Genomic DNA, 24617 nt, shown 5'->3' with positions numbered 1-24617 from the left:
AAATTCGCTGAGGGTCGAGTGTATCAACATCTTTCTACATCGAGCTTGTTTTCTTCTCGAGTGCGCTGCGTCTCGATATTTTCGTTTGGCGCGCCAAACTTTTTCCCAATTTAACGTTTAATCGCACCGTATTCCTTCCGTGCACCGGAACAGCGCGAATTGCCGCGCAGCTAAAGCCCCGAAGTCTGAATCTGAGGGATAACGCGAGACCGTTTTCTCGAGCGGGAAACGCGTCTCGCGCTGCGTCTCAGATCTCCAGTACCGTGGGACTCGCCTTCGTTTCAGCAGCAGCAGCAGCAGCAGCAGTAGCAGCAGCAACAGCAATAACAGTGGCAAGAGGGATCCCATATTGCAGATTGCGAGGCACAGGTACCTATCTTACATGTGTCGCCGCAATTGCGAACGTCTGAGTGTCCGTCTATCCGTATCACTGTTGTCCTGCGACGTACTCGTCCTGGCGTCCTGGGCCACAAGGAAGGCGAGAGAGGGAGAGAGAGAGAGAGCGGAGGCGTATATACCGCCGCGAGATATATAATAGAACGAAATCAAATAGAATGGAAACGTCGCGCGTTCAAGATATCTCTTTGTATGTCTTATGATTTGACGGAGTGTCGTCCTCTCGCCTCTCGCGTCGCGCGTCAGACGTCACAAACGTCTTAACGGTGACTAAATTGGCACTTGTCGTTTCTCACCAGCGACTCCGGCTTTTCTCGATTCCGCCTCCGATACTTTTCTGCAAGCTTCTTCAACGCGTTTTTCCGCGAAGTCTCTCGACTTGCCAATGCTTCGGCAATTTACGAAAGATAAATCCTCTCGGAGAGAAGAAAACGCGGAAGATTAAAAGAGCACACCACCGACTGGAAGCACGGCGAAGTCGCGAGGTTGACGAGGAAGCAGCGCGCGCACGTGCCGTAAAAGAGAGGAAAGGAAGCTCTCCGGGAGAAACCAGAGAGAAAAGTGAAAGATACACGCCTCGCACAGGAAAATACGTATCCGATGCCAACTAGCGCTGACTATCCCCGAGGGAACGAGGAACGACTCGTAAATACTGTGTTAACAGGGCGTACTTACAGGGAAGAAGAGAAAGTAGTTCACTCTGTGGCGCGTTCTCTCGAATTACTCGACTACATACAGTTCCAGTTGCAAATCTGAATATATAGAGCCATCTTATCTGTTAGATGCCGTAGGTACGATTTGTAAATATATTTGCAGCTTCTGAAAAAAGAATATTTTGGAATAAACTCTATGTTGCCACTATAGCACATTAATAAGATTTTAAACAATCAAAGAATTTATTTAAAAAAAAACTGGAAATATCCTTCGACTGAGAAAATTATTTAGAACGTCTTATATCTATTTATGACGAAGAGAAATTAAATTTAATATAATAACATAAAAGATGCATTTAAGAATTTTAACGATTATCTTTATATAGATACCATAGGTAACTATGATTTGTAAAAATATTTGAAACTTGAAAAAAGCATTTTTTGAAATAGACTATGTCACAATTATAGCACATCAATTTAATAAGATTTAGATAAACAAAAGAATTTATTAAAAAAGAAAACTGGAAATATTCTTCGATATAAATTTGAGATAATTATTTAGAACATTTTATAGTTATTTATGACAAAGAGAAATTAATTTTAATATAATAATTAAAAGACTTATTTTAGAAGTTAAATAATTATCTTTATATAGATTCTATATAATAATTCTTTATAGATAATTTGAGAATTTCCGTTACATTTCTGTCGCTATAAAATTATAATCTAATTCTATAATGATAGTTTTATGACCCGTGGTGAAGAGCTTATTTAATCCAAATAGAACTCTTTAATTTAATAAAATTTAGCTCGTTAAGGCCAAATTCAATAAAGTCGCTTCCAGGAACAGCTCAATTGGAATTGATACAACGTCTTCACAATATATCCGCAATATGTTTAAATTTATCAGTTTAATTAATAAACAACGGTAATGAGAATGTAAATACGGATACTCCAGATATCCTGTATAAATACGGAAACGGTGTTCTGTATAAAGAACGCGCCCCGATTTAGACATCCAAGTGCCCGACTGAGCTGCATTCTTTAATTAAGTGCAACTGCACAGACACACACGCGCGCGCACGCTGTTTTAGGTATCTCTGCAGGTGCAAAGCGCTTTAGGGTGCAACTCCGGGAGAAGACCGCAGGAACTCATTTCGCGGCAGCAACTTTATGGAGATCGATGCTTCGGGAAATAAAAGCTTCGGTATAACAGGGGGCCCACTCTCTCCCTAGAGTCTGGCAGGCTCGCTGCCAGAGCGGGATGGAGCGCCATGGGATTTGCTTATTTCACTACCCGTCTACCCTTCCCCTCTCTTTTCGTCTCTCTATCTCTTTCTTTCCGTCGCCCCTCCTGTCTCTCTTTCTCCTCTTCCTACCCGTTCAGTGTCCCTGTGAGTTTTACTGCCGTCTTGCTTCGTTTCGGGGACCATTCTCGATTCCTATGGCGCACAATCAAAGTTACCGATGAATATAAATGCCGGAGCTAAAAGCAGTCAACTCGAACGTCACGCGTTGACATTTCCGTTCGACTCTCTACGAGGAAGTCAAAGACCTATCATTTTCCTTTTTAACGAAGCAATTTCTACGTCTCGCCGTAATGCACCGCTGAAATATTTCTTTGTTTCGCGAATCGCGAATTTATCGGATTAGAACAATCACCGTGCATTGCGATGTATTGCAAAAAGGGGACGTTTTACTTTCGCAGCGAAGCGTGTGGCCGAGACTAATAAAGTAAACTGGAAACACACTGTCTCTCTCTTTCTTTTTCTCGCGTTTAACGCATTTTATGGGCCAATTTTATGTCTGAAAGGTTAGCGACGCGTATAAATGGCAGGACTAGGACGTAGTCAATTTGACGCCACTCTCCGGCAATAGACTTCTCTTTCGATTCTAAAGAAGCCATCGATCTTTCCGCACACTCAACGCCACCGCCGCGCTGTTTGACCCGCCGCACTTGTTCAATATGTCATCGACCGAGAATCTCGGTAAATACAGTATAATAAAAAATATAAGAAGACTTTTTCTTTTTTCGCGGCATCAAACATGGCAAATAAAAAAAAACATGACATATGAAGAGGTCAAAATAATACAGACTTAGAGGCACTTTTAATTAAAAATTAGATTAATTGAGTAGCCTTACTAATATAAGCGTTTACTTATATACTCGTTGCTTAAATATAATAATAAATTAATTATATCGTATTGTAAAGAGCAAAACAAATTCTTACTATCTTCAAGTATAATAAATTTCTTCAAATTTCCATCTTTAGTTTTCAAAGATTTATTCTTTGCAAATTGAATCTATAAAAGTTTTCGTGTATAAAGATTACTATAAAATTTTCTTTCTTCTAAAACGAATTGCGATCATAAAAGTGAACACGACGGCGGAAACGAATGACGTAATATTTTACATCCTATTCCATTGCAACTTAGCGTTTACTTACACTCAATATCGACATTGCGATAACTGTATCATCGTAAATCGTGTGTATATGTGGACTTAAGAATCCATGTGCCGAGAAAATAAAACCATACGTCGGTAGTCCAAGCTTAAGAAAGGCAGCTAATAAACAGCCTTCCTTACTCCGCTTTAAGATGTCTTACAGAAAGATGTCTCAATAATCTTGCAATATTATGTGCAAGATGAAAATGCATGTATTATGGAACGTGAAATGTATTTGAAATATCTTACCCGAATACGAATGTGCGACGGAGTTTCGAATTACCTCGCATTATTAACGCGTTTCGCCTGCATGGTAAAATCCCTTACGGGAGCGATTGAATCACTCGGATGTCGACGTGGACATCGCCGAGAAACGAAAGAAAGAGAGAGAGAGAGAGAGAGAGAGAGAGAGAGAGAGGAAGGAGGCGGGAGAGAGCGCGTTAAGAACGTAACGGCGACAAATGACGTGTCGGCGAACTTGACTCTACGACAAATCGACTTGTCGCGGAATCCTATTGTTGCCTGCTGCATGTTTTCCCGAGTCCTTTCCCTTTTTGCCAGAAATCCGATCAGACCTCGTTCTACCGTCGAACCCGAGCACTCGGGAATGCTTGCTTACTCCGCGTTTCGTTCGATTACATTTCTGTTGACAAAAGACGCCGTACTTATACATATAATATTGTCATTCGCCGAGAACATCGGAGAACTTATTGAATATTTTAATATTTTTAATTCTGGATAATCGTCGAGAGTGTTACGAAGCGCGATCTTAATTGATATTCCAAAATTAACGACAACCACTCTCTTTATTTTCAAACTGCTCCAAATATGATGAATATTATTGTCATAACTGAGCGAATCTAAATTATTAATTAGAGTGTATCAGAAACAGATAATTTAGTCATCGTCGGAAAATTATTCGGGAGAATCCTCGTCTGGGTCCAAAACGCCTCGAAAGTTTTCCCAATCAAAATCTTTCGTTTTAATCGAATTTCAACGCGGAGAGCGCTAATGCAAACCTCGCTTGTTCGACAGCATTCGAGAATAAATTTCTATAAACTCTCTTTTCTATTCCTCGTATCCTCCCCCTTCCCTTCTTCCCCCCGCTGTCTCCGGAACCTCGTTCTTACGTTTCACGTTCGGCTGGCCCTTCGCTGACCACGCTCTTTCTCACGAGGCTGCCGCACCTACAGCCGGTACCCCGGAGCTTCCGGTCCGAAATTTCCGGCTTAAACTAAGAGCTAATAGCCCAACCGGAGACCCCGCTGTATTTTTATCTCCTTCGCCCGCTAAACTTACCATTTTCCTGTGTGTTTTCTCCCGACTTCATGACAGATTGCCCGGCTGGCCAAGATTCGCAGATGGGATTACCGCCTATCCTCGCGATCGAACCGCTTCGCACTATCGCCTAAGCACTCTCTGCAAGCTGCTGAGACGTCTATTTGCGCCGCCGCCTTGGCTGTATTCAATACCTAGACAGATCACGATCATTATCCTCTTACCTAAGTACAACACGTGGGCGATAAACCTGAGAACTAGAACGCCCATCGAATCACGGAGGGAAATTACAACCGTATTGCGAAATGTCATCAACTGCAAATTAATCTGTCTTTTCCGTAAATAATTCCGCGTAGATATTTCGGTTCTGATGTCTGTTCGTTATTGAAGGAAAACGGATCCCTTTTCTCACGAAATCATTTGGCACGGATATATTTTTAAACTGTCAAGTTGGGCCATTAACGATTGCTGCAGCTATTTAAGACAAACTTCGAACGATTCAATTAGTAAGGTATTAATAGGTAATGCTACATCGAAGGCTACTTACCATTGTAGGGGATAAAGTCGTCTCAGCGAGATCTATTCGGCGAAGGGACGGGAAAGAGGAATAAGGAGGGGAGAGGAGGGGAGGGGAAGAAGAGAAATGGCCCAAGTTGTCGGTGACAGAAAGAGATGCGCCACCGTGTACTCGCAGGATCGCAGTCCTGAGAGACGGATTGAATATTCCAATGCACCGAGAGGCGATCAATAAATAGACGCGATTCCTAGGGAGCTATCCTACGGAAGCCGGCCCTCCTATCCATTACCGATCCCTATTCAGAGCGAGGACGATGACGATTCCTCGAATGACGAGCCAGATGCACCGGCTCTCCGGGCGCTGCTGTATTCTGCCCGCCTATTAGTATTCAGGCGACGACGTGACGTGCCGCGGTAATGACGAGAATGTAAGACGGGTGCAAGAGGAATAGCGCCGACGCGTGTTAACAATATTCGGAAGGACACCGCGGTGTATAGGCGGCGCTTGATTATTATCGCGGAAATGGGTTATCGCGGAGACCAGGTCGTCGAACTGTGAAGTAAAGATAAGGGCTCTCGTGTCTTAGCGCGAATCCTAAATATTCGATCGCAAGTGCATTCCGCACTTTGCATTGAAATATTGAAACTTTTAAGGAAACTGGAGTCCGATATTTTGCACGCAAACGTGTGTGGCTGTCTGTCGGCAGAAATAAATAAATAAATAAATCGGGGAACTGTCTCTTGATTGCGGCGACGAGTTCACTGACTTTGATCGCATATTTCGTACCTTTCGAGGGACGTTGATTGCCAGACGACCCGGATTCCCTTTCCTGAGCGAGTGAACTTCTCAGGGTAGATTGGCTCCATGTACCGGCGCGAAACGACAGTTCAAGATTTCTTTCATCCGCAAACGAAGGCGTCTCGGTAAACTTGCCCGCGGTCAGAGCTCTCCCCCGTTCCCTCAATACGAAATGATCTAGGAGATTCAGGTATTCCGTCTCCAGCTTCGTGGCCACCGACGACGAGTACGTGCCGGTGTGGTTGCCGTTGAAAAAATCCAGAAGATCGTCCCCGACGCTATCCTCGTGTCTCGTCCTCGAGTCCGGCGTGTTTAATTGAATGTAATTCAGCACCACCTCGCCCGGCGGGTAATTCGCCGGGCCGTATCGCTCCCTCAGGCTCTCCTCGACGGTCTTGTAACGGTACGAGTTGTAGGTGCACGTTATATCCACCACCGGTAGCTCGATTCGCGTCGCCACGAAGGACGACGAGTGTTGCGCCAGCGGGACCGTTTTTCTAACGGGCCGCTGCTGCCGGTCGACGGACTGCACGGCACGCGGCACGGTGGGTAACGAGAGAACGGTCCGCGTCGGGCACACCAGCATCCTGGACTCGGAATTGGAGTTTAACAGATCCGGCAACTTGGGATAGTGCTGGACCAGATTACGCCTGCCACGTCGGGCGTCGTCCGCGCTTTCCATCAAGCGGCATCGCAGCGCCTCGAGTAACTTCCGAGGATGCCGCAGCTGCAAATTTCCAAAATCGGGATAAGCACGCGCGACAAATAAACGCATTTCGAGAGGCGAGATGACAAAGTGTGTGCGCGCGCGCGCGCGCGAACCGCGCTCTTACGTTTTAAACTTCGATATTACCGGGAGACACGGTCAAAATGATTAATGAACGTGTGCGTGTCACACTTTCTTTTTTTCAATTAGTTGCCCGCCTTTAATGCATCGTGTCCTTTTACACACACGAGCGGGGGGGGGGGAGGGGGGGGGGAGATTTGTTTTCCCCGGTATTTAACCTACATACCCGGCGGCGCAATAAATCATTACTGCCCTTAGACGAAAACAATTCGTAGGTGCAATTTACGATCAATTAATCTTGATCACGTACGACAAGCGTCTGCAGTTGTACGAGCAGCGGTAACATCAGGATCAAGCCCAAAATTATGGCGGAAACGCTTTCCATAGTTGTAGCCACCAAGAAATCTCGTGTTGCACGCGGGACGTGGGTCGGATGATGACGACGGGTCGTTCGCGTTACCAATGCCACAGCACACATCTCGCAGCGCGGCCCGTGCCTGGTGCAGCCGTCATCGCAGCCGTCAATTTTGATCGGTGTCGCACGGGTCGTGATTGGAAAACCGCGGCATGTTAAACTTTTCGGCGCGCCGTGAAGTGCGACCCCAATTTTTCGACACGAATGTGAAGTAAGTGGCGAACGACTGTCGATCGTTCGTAAAATGTTACGTGTGTATAAATTTAAATGTGTAAATAAATACTTTTACGATATCGTACAATTATTGATCCAATTAAATCGAATTCACAGAGTCAAACGCTGTCGAAGTATGTCGATTGATCCCAAAAGGTCGCGCCGCGCCGCAGCGAAAACCGCGAAACTCCCCCTCTCCCCCCCCCCACCCTTTGTTCTCCAATCGTTCTCCGCAGAGCAAGTCGCGGACGGCTCGTGGCCTCAATGGAACACGCGCGGAATTTGGGATTCCATTATAGCATAATAACTCACAGAGAGAGATTCGGCACGCCGGAAGAATGGAACGACGCGCGGGGCGCGTCTCTATAATAGGATGCAATTTAGACGCGGTCGAGACGGACAACGCCGCATCCTGCGAAGCGTAAATCACGGCACGGCGGCGGCGTGGGGGGCCCCGCGGGGGGTCGCACGTGGGCGGGCGGCGAGCCACGAGGAAAGTGGAGGGTGTAGAAGTGCATATCTTAATTACAATATTCCCACGGGCGGAACACGGGGACCCTCGCCGGCGCTTCGCCGACCACCGTCTCTCCCTCGCTCTCTTGCCTCGTACATCCTCTCCCCCCCCTCCCCAACGCCCCTTAGACTTACCCAGGCAGCTTGTAGGAATTTAATTAATTTGCCAGTGGCGAGCAGGCTTGCTCCTTGTCGCCACTCTGAAATATTGTATCCTTCCCACCCTTTAAAATTCGAGCCAGCCGCCGGCGCCGTCGCCTTTGCCCTCCGGCGCTCGCAATCCGCGCTCGGTCGCCCCCCTCCCCCCCTTATCTCGCTCGTGTTTCCCCTTTTCTTTATTCTCTTAATGGATACGCGCCCTCGTGCCGAGTTATAGATCAGGTACGTTTGCGGCTTTATTAGTTACGGCCGGAAGTGCTGAGAGACGCGGAGAGACAATTGAGCAAAGCTGAAACTTTCGTTGTCTGTGTATACCGTTCGCCGGCCTCTCGGCACGAATAATAAGCGTAAGTTCGCGCGCGCGCGAAAGAGAGAGGGAGAGAGAGAGAAGTTCTCTCCGAGATTTCGCGGAAAACGAAATACTTGAGAAACTCGGAACTTTCTTCCCCGGAAGACTCCGCGGGAATATGCCACACGGTCGACAAAGCGGAAACACCCTCGGCGGCCGGGTGCTGCTGGCAGACACACGGCGAAAATCTTTCGAAGTGGCCGCGGCGCGAAGAAACGCGCCGTTATCTAAACATTTATTTCGCAAGTACCATTATGGTATATTTATTTGATACTTTATTCGAAATATTAAAAGATTTCTTATTTGAATTTTCAAGGAAAAAGTCGGTCTCTCGACTTAAGCAATAATTCTCATGGCACAAATGTCCTTCGTTACACGTTTACAGCAGGTTACAACAGCGTCGTTTGAACGTTTTCCGTTTACAACTTCCCGGATTCTCTCCGCCGTGGGGGTGGAGTACATATATGTTTCCAGATGTTTGGGGTTCCTCCGAAGTTCCAGGTTTCGCCGAGTACCGGATTTACCACAACTTCCCGATTCCCGGCAAGTTTTGGGTCTCGCAACTCCTCCTCGATGGGCGATAATCACACGACGTTAAGAACTGTTGCGTCGCGGGGGATGAAATTTCATCGTTCCGAATCTCGCGATATTACCCTACCGAGCCGCGCGAACCACGTATTCTCAAGCAATTCTGATAGATTGACGTAATAAAATAATCAATATCCACATTTAATTGCGATACATTAATTAACGGGATGAAATACGATGAAATTGAAAGATCTCGTACTTTAGAGTTATAAACGTCTCTCCCCCCCCCCCCTCAATAGGCGTCTAAGGGAATTAATTTCGAACCGAAGACGAGACGTCGCGATATATATAAAGACCGGTAGACTAATCGATACTGCTTGTTAGTTCTGCTTCTACATCAGTAGGGTACATATTTACTTGTGTATGACTTCGTGCTTGATGCACCCTTCGTATCGCGGTATGGTATTGCGTTATACTATACGCCTAAATTACCATGTACATGTTTAAGCTTCGTCGGATAGCATTGCGCGATATTGGAAATTACATTGACGGGATTCACGCTGATAGAATATAAACCCAAGTTCTATCACCTTCAATAGAATATATTACACGGCGTTACATTTTCGTGGAACACGATTCCGCGAACTCCTGAGGAGCTCGGCTGCGCGACACTGAGAGGAAAGGACGGGGACGCATCTTCAGCCCTTTAAACGTCCACATAATACTTTTTAAAACTTCTCCGTTAAATTTTAAGATAATAATTAACACGTGAAGATAATAACTCGATGAAGAAGAAAATTCGTTTGATTAAGATTATCTTGGCGACGTTAAACGCGAGAAGTTATATATGTTCAAAGACTGGATCTTGGTGAAGCTATCGAGGATTTTCACTGAATAATTTATCATCGTTGCGCCGATCTCAGATTGCGGCAGGGAGATTAGGCCAAACGTTTAGTCGTTAGAGTGGCCCGGCGTGTTACGACGGCTGGTCGAGGAGAAAAAAAAATAATCGTTTAACTAGGTGAAATGTGTGCGGAACGTGGCAGACGGGACTGGGCTTAGGAGGATGGCAGACATCGGAGGGCGCAGACCGACGACGAAAGATGGATGGCGGCGGAAAAAAGCAACTAAGCAGCGCGTCTGCCGTTGAAAAGCTGAGAATCTTGATTCGGCTGAGCGCGAATGCCCCGGGCGCGCTTGTAAAAAGCCCCCGCGGAACGCCCGGAAATCCTTTGGTCGCGCCATTAACGGTGATTTCTCCTAAGCCCCCTCTTCCCGCCGGATCCCCTTCCCTCTTCCCCGTATTCTCTCGTCGATGTCAACTCCATTTCGACTCATCAAGCCGTCATTCATCGATCACTCGAGACGCGGCTCTTCTCGCGACGTTTGCGCGTCAAAGTCCCACACTTTTACGTCGCATTGTTAGCGGTAAATTCGATTGTTCTATTCTGCGCTTTAATTCCGAGCAGGTCATCAATAAAAACCGAAGACGGTCGCTTTACCTCTACCGAAGAACTTTATTTTGAAGACGCTCAAGTGCCAAGTATCTTGCGTTCCAGCATAAATAAACGATATTTTCTCTGTATACATATAATCTACATTTTTCAGATATATCTTCTTGTATATTTCATAAACGATTATGCGACGCGAAATACGTGAGGAGATCGTGATGCGCAGGAGGACGAACGGGGATTATTTCCGGCCGTGTCTCGCGAAGGGAAGCCGAGTAACGTCAATCGAGGCAGAACCACCGCTGCTTGGTTGCTGCTTAGTAAATTTTCACGACACTGCCGCTGCCATAACCGTTCGCGACGACGGTCTGCGCGCCATAGAGGGATCCCGATCTGACTCCCAGGCCCAGTCCAAGACCCACCAGTCCCGAATTCGCGGCGACGACGTTCGACGCGGCCAGCGTGGATCCGGAGATGAACGGCTGCCTCAGCAGGGGCGCACCCACGACAATCGCCTGCATGATAAATGTGCGTGAATTTTCAGGAACGTGGAGGAGCATTTTGCAGCGACTCCCTCTCTCTCCTTTTTTTCTTTTTCTCTCTCGAGCGCTCGATTTAGTGTACAGGATCTCCCGTCGGTATCGCATTTTCTTTGACAATTTTCGGTGAGAAGGAGAGCCCTCCAAATCTCTCCTCAAATCGAGCAAAGAATCCCACGATAGATCTCTCTTTCTGTCTTTCTATCACGCGCGGAGACTAATGGACCGAAGGGAAAAAGCGCTCAAAAAGTAACTCAATTTACCAACCTGCGGGCGGACCGCAACCGGTGCTGGTGCAGCTGCAGCGATCACGGGGCGCACTGTCGCTGCTGCAGCGAGGGGTGCGGCGGTTCTAACCGTGATGCCGGGGTCCCGCTGCACGACCGCGTTAAAACCGTTGATAGGATCGGCCACGTAGGAGACGGCGCGCCGGGAACCGTCGGGCTCGATTAAGCTGTAACTTCCGTGAACTACGTCGCCGTTGCGAGTCTCTTCCTGCGCCTTGTTGTCGCCTTGAAAAGTATAACAGAGAGTAAGTACGCGTTTATAATACCTCGAGAGCGAAGTTCCGCGCTACGCGCTCACGGAAAAGCGCGTATTGTCCCGACCGATGTTTTAATTTAAGTTCCCCGGCAAAGTTCCTCCAATTCTAATTCGATGAAGGAAACCCGATGAACGGATACAACAAATAGCTGAATTAAGAGATATCGACAGGAATTCACTCTTGCGAATTTGGAACGTTTGGAAACGTCGTTTTGGCTTAACTTCTCTCTTAATTACGAAGTCTTAAACCCGGACACTTTCTCGTCGAAATAAGATTCGATTATACGCTGCTATTGTTTGCGACTTTTAAATTCAAGCAATTTTCATTCAATGTCACAATTATTAATTTTTAATCACTTTTAACAAATAAAGTATTTGTAAATGTCAATATCTTTTAACTAGCTACATTGCCTTAAGTTAAGTAACATTTTGTTATTTTTAACTACCACCATGTGTGTCGAAATTTATTATTTTAATTCTATTGGTTTAGTAAGTTAAATCAACGACGTTTAAAATAACTCAAATGGAGTATAATTTGACACTACTGAATTTAACAGTGTATACTCTTATTTTAGATAAACAATCTGACAATTACACAGTTTGAGTCATCTAACAATTACAGTTAAAAATGGTTCATAATATTCCCAAATTATATTTTTCAATTAAGGAATATAAGTAAAAAATGAGCTTTCTGCTCCTGTCTATATCAAACGCTCTATCATACGACTCTTGTTCTTATTCTTATCTTTTTCCTTATTCTTAGATTAAGTTGTATTTTGTTTTCACTCTTGCTCAGATATTTATTGTATCGTCAAACAAAAACGCGCGTGTATGACGTGTAAATTGTACGTGGAGTGTTATCGCAGTGTATTGAGTTGAGTTCCAATGGGTTTGCTAAGCCCAGATGATTGCGCGGATTAGTCATCCCTGCGGGATACGAATTATATTGCGGGGACGCACCAGTGAGACCATCTGCCACGCTATATCCAAAGCTATATCGAGGAGAATCGTAGTTTTCGGCTCTGATAATCGTTGCTGCTGGCTGTTGCGCGACGGCTACTGCAGTTGCACCCGGACCAACGATCCCGGCACGGACAACAGCCAATAAGGCAGCAAAATAGCCGATAATCTGCGCATCAGAAATGAAATGATAATTAAAGATGACTTTGTCTCTGATTAATTTAATGGACGATTAATTCAACCGGCAGAATCGTTCATAGTAAAATTTGAAGTATAATTCGTCGTCTCTGACCTTCAGTCTTTTTTTTCCATATGTCAGATGACAAAATATATTAATCATTCTATCGTTAATTAATAAGCTAATTGCATCTTTCCGATCGAAGTCACTCTAGCTGAATAAATATTCAGGCACTGTAAAAATTGCAACAATCTAATGTAAAAAGATTTCATACTGATTAATATTACCAAATATTTTAGACGTATTTTTGCAAAGGTAAAAAACGCGAAAGTTAATAATTTTTTTACTAGTTTCTTATTAGCTTCTTAACTTTACCAAGGTTAAGTTTCAAATTATTATTACCGGCTTATAAGAATTGACGCATAAACATGCTGCGAACAGTACAAGTGCAGCTTTTCAAGCGAATAATAAGCGAAACAACGATACTTAAATAACAAGATGTGTGGAGTATTACTTTGCAATACATGACGATCACCGCTGCTGGTATCTCGGTTACTCGTTAAACGACAAACGACTGCAGTGGACTGCAGACTGCATGCTTCGTCGGCTTCGGGACTTCGGTAGATTTTATACCGAACGAGTCCGGCCGTCCCCGCCCTGCGGATGCTCCTGCTCCTACGTCTGTATATCCTACACCCCACTTTCATCGGGGTCACTGCGTACATTACTATGCGGATTATATAGATAATATGCATCGTATACCAAAAATACCAACGTGGACTGCGATCTATGCGATATTATACCGATGAAAATTCCAAAGGCATCGTATGAACTGGATAGTACAAATATCTGATAAAAAAAGACAGCTTTTTTACTAAATTTAAAATTCTCTCGAGGGAGGAGAACTAATATTTCCTCGGCAAAATTAAAACCGCATATGGAATCTCTGTCAGACGGGTTGAATTTTTATGTTACATATATTTGTCTTTGATATGCAATGTCGATATCATTTTTACACGTTCTATAGAAATATTAATTTTCCTGCTATATAACGGGGAATACCGGAAGGTAGCAGAAAGAAGAGAGAACGGTTAAAAACTCATGTATATTTTAGACTGATAAGAAATATATGACGAAGAAAGTTATTTGCATTTTAATTTTCGAGAAATTGTAACTCTAACTTTTTAACTTTTGTTGTTTCGGAAAAATAATTAAAATTGTTATTTACACGAAGAATTAATTAGAACTCGAAACTTTTGAAATACATATCATCCCTGACGTTCAAAATTGAAAATTTAATTTCGCAGGTGATGAGAAACTTGTTGACTGCCGAATTAATTCTACTTGCATCCATTTTTTGTAATTTTATATAAAAAGCATTATTCTGATCCTTCGTAAATACATGTACGTATAAACAACTATTTCATGATCAGCACATTTCAATACAAAGGTTTTGGCAGTTGATCGCCAATCTCTTTAATTAAACCACTCAAACAAGAGGTGACGCAGCGATAAAAAGACGACCATATCATTCCGTATGTAAACTAATAATTGATTGCGACATTTAGTAATAAAATCTCGTCTTTGTAAGTCGAGGATTATCGGGCGGATAAGCGGATTTTTTATTAAATATAACTTCATATAGGTCAAGTAAGTCCAGTAGTAACTTGAGGATTCATTCGAGGACCTCACATGCTGAGGTCGGTAACTCTATCTACATTAATCCATGATGCTTGTAGCACAGCTTGTAGCCATATATATATTGGATATTGAGTGTCTGAGCTCTCGATCTATAACAAGAAATATTTAGATCGCGTATCTCAAGATGCGCGTATCCAAGATGCAGCAATAAGAGAGAGAAAGGTCAAACATGCCATATATCGCTAAAAAACAATTATGATGTAGAAATATTTTAGATGCTTTCTCGGAATCGCAATTCTTGGAATTTTAGATAGTGCATCCTCTTCGTCGATTATTTCTCTTGATACTTTGTTTATTTACAAAACTTTTAATTTTTATGATTTAAAATCCCAAATTCTGCGATTCTTAGATTTTAAATAGCGCATAATCTTTCCACAGCAATTTTTGTTCTCCTGATACTTTGTCTATGTTAAAGATTGTTAATTTTAGCAATAATTTGTAAAAATTGAAACTACAACTTACAATAGTTAATTTATCTTGTTTACAATAATTATGCTTAACTTTAATTATAATGTTACTCTTGATGTAAATAAAATAAGAAAAATAAAATTGAAGTATTTTACAGAAGCAATGAAGTATTTACTTATTCTACCCTTCTCTTCTTTCCTTTCATTTTAGAACGCTGTGGTAATCAGCAAAGAGACGACACCGTGATTGTAAGAATTCTTAGAACTTTGAATCCAAGAGGGTTCGTGAGTCACGGAAATTTGAACTCTTCAAAATCGACGAAGCGTAAGGAGAATATAGGTAGTCAGACAGGACCATTCTAAGCGTTGCAATTTTAAAAACTTCAAATTTATTATAAATTTCTTTCACCGTGTCTACACTTCATAGCAGTTCATGCCATGATCTCTCAAAAAATATATTTTGCGTTCATTATATTAAGTTTCGCACGTTTTTTGTATCAACAGTATGACGTATTTAGTTTTTTTTACCTGATTTTTACGTTCTGTTCTACAGATTAGAATTGATCTAATTATTTCCTACATTCGGTCATTGATGCCAAGATGATGAGTCTATCATAATTTAAAAGATTTTGCGCTAAAATAGAGTGCAATGTTTACCAGAGCTGTGCATCCGAAGAATTCGAGATATCAAAGACAGTAGCTGAAATCACTATGCGAGCGATTCATTTTTTTTAGTTGTATTAAGTTAACTTTTTGAAAACAAAGAAGCTTTTACACTTACTCTACTATCAAAAAGTTCCAATGTCTAGCATCTGTAACGATGTGCAATAATTATTACTGTAAAACGCTTGCCGATATTGCTATGCCATACATTACCTCCTACGAAAAACATCGAATACAGCGACAGTGATTAGAAAAATCGGAGAAGGAAGGGTATGGAGAGAACACACGACACAGAGTTGTATGGTAGAGAAACACCATATTCTGATACTTTACACATCCTTTTTGACAGTTGATTCTCTCCTGCACATACCACACCGGCATCCATATATTATTCGTATCTCGTCCTCCGGTCTTCAGTGCGAAAACATATTTATTCCGAGATTACAACGGTCAGCAATACAACAGGCGCATTCTTATAAGTGTAGACCCAGAGCGTTTGTAAAAAAACTGCGCGCAAAACTCATTTAAGACCCGTACACGGGTGTACCTTCGTAAATTACATGTCTACAAGCCGCGCGCACGCGGTGTTGGCACACCGTCGGCCAAGATACTCGGTAAGCCTTTATCAAGTGCAGCGTGCACAAAGCGTCGCTTGTTCCATCGGATCCTCCCGAAATGGTATCTGCTTGATATATTATACAACGCGACTGTCAGTCAACACTGGAGGCGCGGAGTTTGGCGCGTTCTCCCCGTCTCGGGGAAAACTCTATCCGTTTTCGCAAGATCTCGCTATGTATATCTAAATAGCTATGTTTAATTTAGGCATCGACGAGGACGCAAGCAACAGTAGGATCCCACGTGTCTGGACTGTGACACACCACGACTTCGATTAGAAAGTATGAACGTGAAAAAAAATCATATGCGCGCGCCAATATCATATATACATTTTTCTTTACATTTGCATGATGCACAACAATCGCCTAAAAATGAAAAGGATCAAGAGTCTCATTGAAATATCATGTGTATGCGTGTGTCTGTTATATTTCTTTTTTTTTATCACTGTGTCATCATCATTATTATTATTAGCATCATACAGCACTTCTCGGTAAGTGAAAAAGAAACGAAAATCATACGTTGAGAAGTTGTTAATAAGATTAATCGCATTACGTAATATTTATAAGAGGCAGCGAGTCATATCTCCGTTACATTAATCGCATCTAAAAGTATATATATGTGTAAAAAAAATGGAAATGTCTTTTTTTCAGAGTTTCTCTTTTCTACCCGTCACCTAACAGGCCACACTTCGCGCAATGGAATATATTTTACTTAACTATTCACACGTATAGTTTTCTCTTTTTTTTATTATTATTATTATTTTAACGCTGTTAGGTATGTTCCCCCGAACTCTTAAATCTCTCATTAGTCAATTATAATTAATAATTATATATTTTATATAATTATGTAATTATAATTATAATAATTATTTACTTATTAATTGATCATTAAATCGATAAATCGATTCGCAAACACGTAACAAAAGCATATCGCACGTTAATCTTAGAGCGGGCGCGTAAATGACTTCAGCCTTTTTATATTTAATTCCATCATATATATTGGCGCACGAAAGATGTAGCTAAAAGAATTTCATAGACATTATTTGGCGAAAATAACATCTGTGAAAGAATTGCACTTTTCAACTGCAACCGCTCGAGGATTAAATTTGTGCATGAATCCTAAACTACATTTGATTACTGTCGTATTTCTCCACAAAGCAACGAGATATTCCGTTTCGCAATACAAATATATCTTCAAATATACAAAAAAATCTTCTGGAAGTAACATCAAGCAGATTTGTAAAAATTAATCGATTAACATTTACGGCTTTACAATCTAAGTTCATCCAATTGACATACGATATGAAAGAAATAAAAAAAAAAAAAAAAAAAAATACAAGTTACATTTCAATTCATTTTTACAAGCGTGACTAAACTAATCGAATATGTACGGTGCACTTTGCGAAACGGATAACAAAAATGAATGTCGATTTACAATCTGTATCATAATCTAAAATCGCATACACGGTTTCTCTTCCTTTTTTAACAAATGCAAATTAGACGTTAATTCGTACGACGAATACAATAAGTCAAGCGGGAAATATTAAATAAATTAATGTCTTCGTGTGTATACAATTTGCTCAAATATAGCGCTCAAAAAATTTTCATCGAAACAACCTTCACGATCGTTTCACGCGGTGTATAAAGCACGCAAAGGTATGCGTGCGAAATGAGCAAACTATATTAAATTATATAAAAGTAATTACACAAGCATCTATAGTTATATATATTAAACATAAGCGTAATTATAATACATATAATGATTTCTTTCTTTTACGCTAAAATCTTTTTAGTAGTATTGTCCTTATCCAGAAAGTCGGCGAAGATATTGTTACATATCTCGCCTAAATATTTTCAATTATACAGCATTACCCTGCACTTTCGGTAATACCAAGATTATGGTATTTATAACAATAATTTATCTCAGTGTTATGTGTTATTACAAACTAGATAGAGGCTTCAAGCGCTTTCTAACGCGGGCGACGAAATAAATAAATTTCCCCAACTGTTTGTAATCCCTTACCCTAAGAGAGTACGTGAAATACTCATTAGTATTCGTAATTTTAATGGCATTCGGTACTTGGCGAAATTCAACGAAATGAATAAAAATCGTAACTTCTAGATTCGTCATTTGCCTTCTACGAAATTTTGATCCAGTCAATTTAGCACATATTACACGCGCTTTTCTCTCTCTCATCACATACAACAACAATAACCCATTTCGTATTTCCCTGCAATACCGTGTGGTTATTTTTAAATTCGTGGCGGGGATGTTTTGTATTTATTCTCGTTCGGTCATATAATACGCTGATTTTACAAGCTATATGTATCCGTTAATAAGCTATTACAATCGGAACGGCGCGCGCTGTTCGATCGGCGTGGGTTTTCCCTTCCGTGTGCTCGGGGTCGTTCCCGACACGGACGTGTCGGAAGCTCCGGAGGGTTTCCTCGATAATTTCGAAGACGGCGGTAGCGGGGTGCTGGATCCACTGGACGGTGTACGTACTCTGAAACAAATGGTATAAATATAAACGAATGCACCCGTGTAACCGAGCGCTATCTCTCAACGCCAATAAAGCTCAAATGCAAACTGATATCGACACTTTTCTTTAGGCATATTTTCAGCGAACGAATGGAGGAGAGAAGTGAACGTTTTTAAATTAATATTAATGTTTACCTAGCTTGCTTAATCGCTGTTGGTATGTTAGTTGCTGAATTTGTACACAGGGAACTGCTCCTAGCGTTATAAACAAAAACGTTAGTCGAGGAGCTTAAATATAAAACTGTTATAATCAAAACTTGCAATGGGTGTAGAAGCTAGCATAAAGTAGTGATAATTCATGGAATAATTTGGCTGGATTGCCGATACGATGAATCAAACAAAGAGTTACTGATCTAATTAGATAAAGAAAAGAAGCAAGCTTTGTCAAATAAAATAAAGCCGTGCGGTATAATATATAGTATCAAGATCAGATTTTAATGAGAGATGGATATAACAAACACAAGATGTTAAATAATAATGTTGCGAGAGAAGTTCTACACAATGCTTGAAAAGTAAGACGTTCAACAAAGCAAAACAATCAACGTTCGGATGTGAGAAGAAACGGAAAACGGGTTACATTGAAGCGCCAGTTAAGCCATACCCAGTGGAATCAGTAGAAATCGTAGAATGGTTGCTTTGTGTTGAGTGAGTCGACATATTGCTGGTGGTCGACTGAGGAGATTTTATATCCACTCCCACATATACGGGTATCCTAGAGCGGCTAAGGCATTACCATTCGAAACGTTATTTAATTGTACGGACGGTATATCGCAGTTAGTGTACAGCGGAATCTCTTTTCGCGTTGTTACGAGAATTAAATAAAAGAAGACAGAAACGAAAAGAGAAAGAAACGGGGAGAGATACAATCACAAAAGATCGAAATAAAATAATAAGATGAAAAAAAAGTGTAAATGTACCACGCCGTCACCACGACCAAAACTACGTTCTTATAAAAAGCGATGGCCCCACACCACAAAACACTTCGCAGCTTTCTACTTTGCATTTTGCATTTCTAATAAACAGCTTTATAATGATGGAGCGCATAACGCAAAATGAAAGCTGCAGAATCTGCTATCCCCGAACCAGTTTTACATGAAATTGCCGATTCGTTAATATGCTTTACCTGATAGGTGTTCCGACACCAGTCAGGGTTGGAATGCTCGAAGCTCTATGGATTGAGCCAAACCTAAAAAATGTTGTTAACCAGATCTGTTAATGATTATTAAAATACTATACCCGATCGATTAGTCGTGTAGATGTTTTGCGGTTAACACGAGATGTAGTAAGAGGCTCGATCAATTAATCAATTAATGTAATGCGTCATCGGGTCTTTGTTCCTTCATATTCGAGTACTATTCGATGATATTTTACGTGGTACGCATCGTATATACGCGGTAGAATTGTAATGTAAGGAAAAGACAAAAAAAATGAAACAGAATGGAAAGGGGGTGGGCTAAATAAAAAAAAAACTAAAAGACAAATCATCAATTCTTTCGGGATAATAACATTCTTCGAGCCATCGCAATCAGTTTGATGTAAAGTGAAATACTACCGGTCGACTTATCGTTAATCTATATGCACACAATTGTGGTTACACATATCTCTATTTAAGGCACACTAATGCGAGTTAGTCCACGATTTCTATTTCACGAGATATTTCGCTGTAAGGCGACGTGTGTTTACTACAAACCTGGAAGGCACTCCACTGGCGGGGCTAATCAATCCCGTTGGAGTGCGAGGTCGAGAGCTCGAACCATTCATCGGGGTTGTAAGTTTTCTACCGGATACGCTGTTGTGTCTACTGGACGTCGGAGTGTTACCGGAGCCGCCCACGATGGTCCTTCGCGGAATGCGACTTGGGGTGCATGAATCGTCTGCACATATCAGACATAATCTTTCAAGACTCGTTCAAAAAACGGAGAAAGTACAATACAGAATATGTTACAGTATAAAACATTATAAAACTTATATGTACCATCCAACGACTGCGTTGATCCGTATCGACTAGGCGGTTTACTTCCTTGTCTCGACGCAGGTCGGCTACTTGGTCTACTGGCTGGTCGGGAGGCAGGTCTGGATGCTGGCCTACTGGACGGACGGCTACCACCTGTAAAGCATCGCAGCATATAATTAACTGTAAAATTCTCGTTATTTCGTAAGTAATTATTCCTGGGTTCTAATTCAGAATCTTACCGGGCGTCACGGTAGATCTATAAGGCGTGCTGGTTTTTCTACCAGATATCTTGAAGGAACTTTCGTTGTCGCTAAGGCTGTCGGGCGTGCCGGCACTCAAGGATGAGCGTGAGGCTCGCGATTGACCCATAGGTACGCTGCGGGCACTGCGTTCTCTCACCTAGACGGTGAAAAAAAATCTGATAAAGTTTACACATAAACGCGTGCAAGAGCAGAAATTATTATATATCTAATTCATGTCCAATACGACTATCGAATTAGTACGGTTTCGTATTACGCGTTCTCTGCCGCCTAATTAAAGAATTATTAGTAATTGCTAATATTAGCTGTGTGCAAGTTATGTCGCGCAATAAAATATTCTTTAAATATTTCTTCAAGCTATTGGAGAACAGAAAAAATCTGCTGCTTGCAATGCAGTAGTTTTATCTTTTGCAATTTATTAGTAAAAATAAAAGCAAGCAGTATATCAAATAAAATTAAGATATGTCTATATTTATATATAAATTAACTAAATATCACTAAATTAGTAGTATTTTTGGAGTAATAGAAAATACATGCTTTCTTTAATATTCTACTATAAAAAATATATTCTATGAAAAGATATAAAAGAAAAACTAATAGAACATAAATAATTTTAGTTGATTATTACTTTAACGATAACTCATTCCAAGTAATGGAGATAAATGCAGCTGGTAAAATATAAAAGCCTTTATCTCTTAAAATTTAGATTGTTAAATTAAATCGGGTAAGTCCATGGAGTTATTATCGTCAAAAGTTTAAGCAACACAAACTTGTGCACAGCCGTGGACTAGTGAAGATATACCGGTCTGCGGTCTATTACGCTCGTCGAAGCTGTTGAAAGACCAAGATTAAATAATACGAATGTAAAATAAAACAGTTACCAGATTCGGGCAGTAGGTAAAGCGAAGTGTCATGCAAAACTTACCACAAGATGTTGGGAGAGATATAGTAGCTTATGGTGATTCGAGGTATCTCCGATCAATGCCACTACGCACGCAGCAATACAGGATACGACATTCGTTATGCATGTTCATGTTCAATTAAATTGACTACATATTCCCCGATGCGTCTTTCGTATTTGTCGTACGAATAAACGCGTGTCTACTGCCGCGAGCTTATTTGCAAAAATTCGATTTCAAGTTCCTCACAATTTTGCGATCGTTATCGACGATAACGACTGGTTTTTCGAGTACTAGACGAAAGGGGTTCACGTGAAAATCGAGAAATTAATCATCCTAAAATTTAACTGGTAATTTGTTGCTCGATATTCGCGTTACGTTAAAAAAAAAGAGATGAAAAACAGCGAAAGAAACATCTAGTCATGCTCAAAATTGGGTAGATCGCGTCAATCGTTCTCTCGAGGGGCAAGGGTCAGGGGAGTTAAGAGGCGTCCAAATAATTCCGACACAAAATCAGACACATTCGACGATCAACCAAAAGAAAAACCAACTCGATGCAGAGCAATGTGTTTGAATGAATGCGACGAGGTGTTTGCATTTCGCGATGTAACGTGCCTATACGAATCTGCCTCGAATGATATCAGACCGCGAGGTGGATAAAGTCGAGGCACGTAAGAGTCTCCTCATTCTATACATTCCTTACAGAAAAATGGGCAGGCGGTGAGGCAGAGACAAAGTGACACGAGATACATGATAATGAACCGGAACTTCTTTTTCTAAGCCTCGGCTTCTATCCATTCTCCTTCACATTACTGGCTCTCTTTGAACACGACACACATTTTCTTCTGACATGCACTTATCAACTTCATTACAGTCAGGAAACAATTGTGATCATAAAATCACTTATGCTATCGTCGATTAATCGTAATTATAACTTTTGGCGTTTATGCATCGCGGGGAGAATCTCCATAATACACAAATATAGAAATATAGCAAGAGGAAGAAAAGCAATAATAGTCCATGAAAACGCACAATGCACCGTCAATCGACTTCAAGTCGCGTGTCGCGGCCGCACTCAAAACCCAAACTCAAGTGCGCATACAGCATCACACGAACGGCAAAAAGTAGAAAATTGAGAAAAATTTCGTTATTTACCCAATGATAAGAGGGGGCGTGCATGTGAAGGGGATACGAGCACGGGAGGTCCTCCTTTTGCCTCAAATTCTCAAATATCGGCATCAGCTGGCTCATAAACTCCTCCGCTACACCACAAACGAAAATCTTTAGCTTCCTCATGCAATCGTAGTGGCCCCTTTTTCGGGAGGCTCACGCACACCAACGGAGTGAAAAATATTCCTGAAACGAACGGCTACTATCTCCGCGCTAAACTAACATATGATTCTAACGTGTTTCTTTTTTCTTCTGAACCGTAATTCGGATCACAATGTAACAAATTTCTTTCAATCTATATTTAATGTAACATTTATCGTCATAGGATTTCTCAGGGACAAGTGATTGGGCAGTTGGGAAGTCCAGTCTCCCCTCGCTGTTGCGAAGCGACGAGGTCGGGAAGGATTTGCGGAGAAGGTAGGCAAGAAATTTAACGAAATCGCATCTCCTGAGGTCGAACAAAGACTTTTGAGACGAAGACACGACGGGTCTGTCTGGCTTTTAGTTGGTGTAAAATCAAACTGTTTTTTTTTGTGTTTTTTTTTTTACAAGACCGACCGAGTGATGAGAGTAGACAAGCGTCATCTATCTAGCTACCTCTACGTATTCAAACAATGCAACTAACTGGAAAACTGCCATGCTCATGCGAACGTCAAACGACTAGGCTGACGGATGACGAAAAGTAGATATCGTATACTTACGGATATCGTCGGTGAGACCGTAAATCAACGTCGATAGAGTTGTCCAGGTAAGAGCTATACGTGCAATTTAAATTTTTCTATCTTACGATGCCACAACGGCACCCATAAAGATCTAATACAAAAATCCCACGAGTACTCTACGAGCTTAATTTACAAATTAACGGCAGAGAAGTAAAAGGCACCGCGAGACCGAGTACGTCGCATTTGGGAGGTGGTCCACGATCGGACAGCGGACCCCTGCTTACCTTGGTGATCGGTCCAGCATTGGTGGAGGACATTTGCGTACGCTGCAGTGTCGAGGTCGGGCTCGGCTTGGACCGGAAGGCCGTCATACTCTGGCTAACACCGTCCGCCAGTATAAATTGCTCCCGCAGCTCGATATTCGTTCTTCCCTTGGCTACAGTGTGTTGCGTGCACGCAGTTAGGGAAAAGGCGTTTCGGGGATGCGGGGTACGAGAGGAGGTGCCAGAGAGATGTTATTTTGTACAAGAAAACAGTCCGGAGAGAGAGAGAGAGAGAAACAAAGAGCGGGAACGGATGACGTCGAGATGAGATAACGAACGCGAGCACGGTATGTGACGGTGTTAGTTTAACAAGAGAAAAAAAAGAGAAAAAAAATGAAAGCGAAAACGAGTGTGTAAATATCGGAACGGCAACATCCGGAACGAGAGTTCATGAGTTATATGGAGCGGAAGGTGTAACGATATTAAATATATATATATTTTTTACAGGTTTACAATATCAAGGCATGCACGTTATCAATGAGCAGCGGCAATGGACAGGAGAAATAGTTTTGAGAAAGAGAAAAAAAAGGCGACAAAAATGTTTCACGGTATGCGTGCGTGTTTTCGTATATATGTATGCATGAGGGCATGTGTGGCGTATCCAAGTGTGTGTTTGTAATGGGGAAAAAAAAGAAAAGACAGCGTATTTAGAATATATGATCGAAAAAAGTTTCGGTATCATAAAATCGAATATTTCAG

General features: G+C 41.8%; 2 protein-coding genes across 35 annotated transcripts in view; both read right to left on the bottom strand.

Moving 5' to 3' along the window:
* Positions 1 to 426: 426 nt before the first annotated feature.
* LOC139820200 (uncharacterized) lies at positions 427 to 15754 on the bottom strand. The gene is made up of 6 exons (XM_071790310.1): positions 13238 to 15754; positions 12546 to 12714; positions 11310 to 11554; positions 6077 to 6815; positions 4795 to 4967; positions 427 to 1215 (listed from the first exon to the last, which is right to left on the bottom strand). The coding sequence occupies exons 1-5, from the start codon at positions 13247 to 13249 to the stop codon at positions 4897 to 4899; spliced, it is 1236 nt and encodes a 411-aa protein (XP_071646411.1). The 5' UTR covers positions 13250 to 15754; the 3' UTR covers positions 427 to 1215; positions 4795 to 4896.
* Positions 15755 to 16508: 754 nt separating this feature from the next.
* The window catches only part of Shot (dystonin-like protein short stop), a 100280-nt gene continuing 92171 nt past the window's right edge, over positions 16509 to 24617 (bottom strand). For 23 of the 34 annotated variants that reach the window (XM_071790273.1, XM_071790276.1, XM_071790279.1 and 20 more), the window contains 8 exons: positions 23880 to 24031; positions 20844 to 21003; positions 20626 to 20757; positions 20341 to 20524; positions 19774 to 19836; positions 19252 to 19371; positions 18786 to 18845; positions 16509 to 18615 (listed from right to left, as the gene is read on the bottom strand). In XM_071790273.1, the coding sequence (XP_071646374.1) occupies positions 18453 to 18615; positions 18786 to 18845; positions 19252 to 19371; positions 19774 to 19836; positions 20341 to 20524; positions 20626 to 20757; positions 20844 to 21003; positions 23880 to 24031 (1034 nt within the window). In that variant the 3' untranslated portion in view covers positions 16509 to 18452. Of the gene's footprint in view, positions 18616 to 18785; positions 18846 to 19251; positions 19372 to 19773; positions 19837 to 20340; positions 20525 to 20625; positions 20758 to 20843; positions 21004 to 21789; positions 21852 to 22918; positions 23026 to 23879; positions 24032 to 24617 lie in introns of those variants that run through there. The other 11 variants (XM_071790306.1, XM_071790288.1, XM_071790293.1 and 8 more) reach the window with 10 other exon arrangements.

Source organism: Temnothorax longispinosus, chromosome 10 (assembly GCF_030848805.1).
Source record: "Temnothorax longispinosus isolate EJ_2023e chromosome 10, Tlon_JGU_v1, whole genome shotgun sequence".
Lineage (NCBI taxonomy): Eukaryota > Metazoa > Arthropoda > Insecta > Hymenoptera > Formicidae > Temnothorax > Temnothorax longispinosus.
The sequence above is the reverse complement of the archived record's forward strand: the minus strand, read 5'-3'. Positions and strand labels throughout refer to the sequence as shown.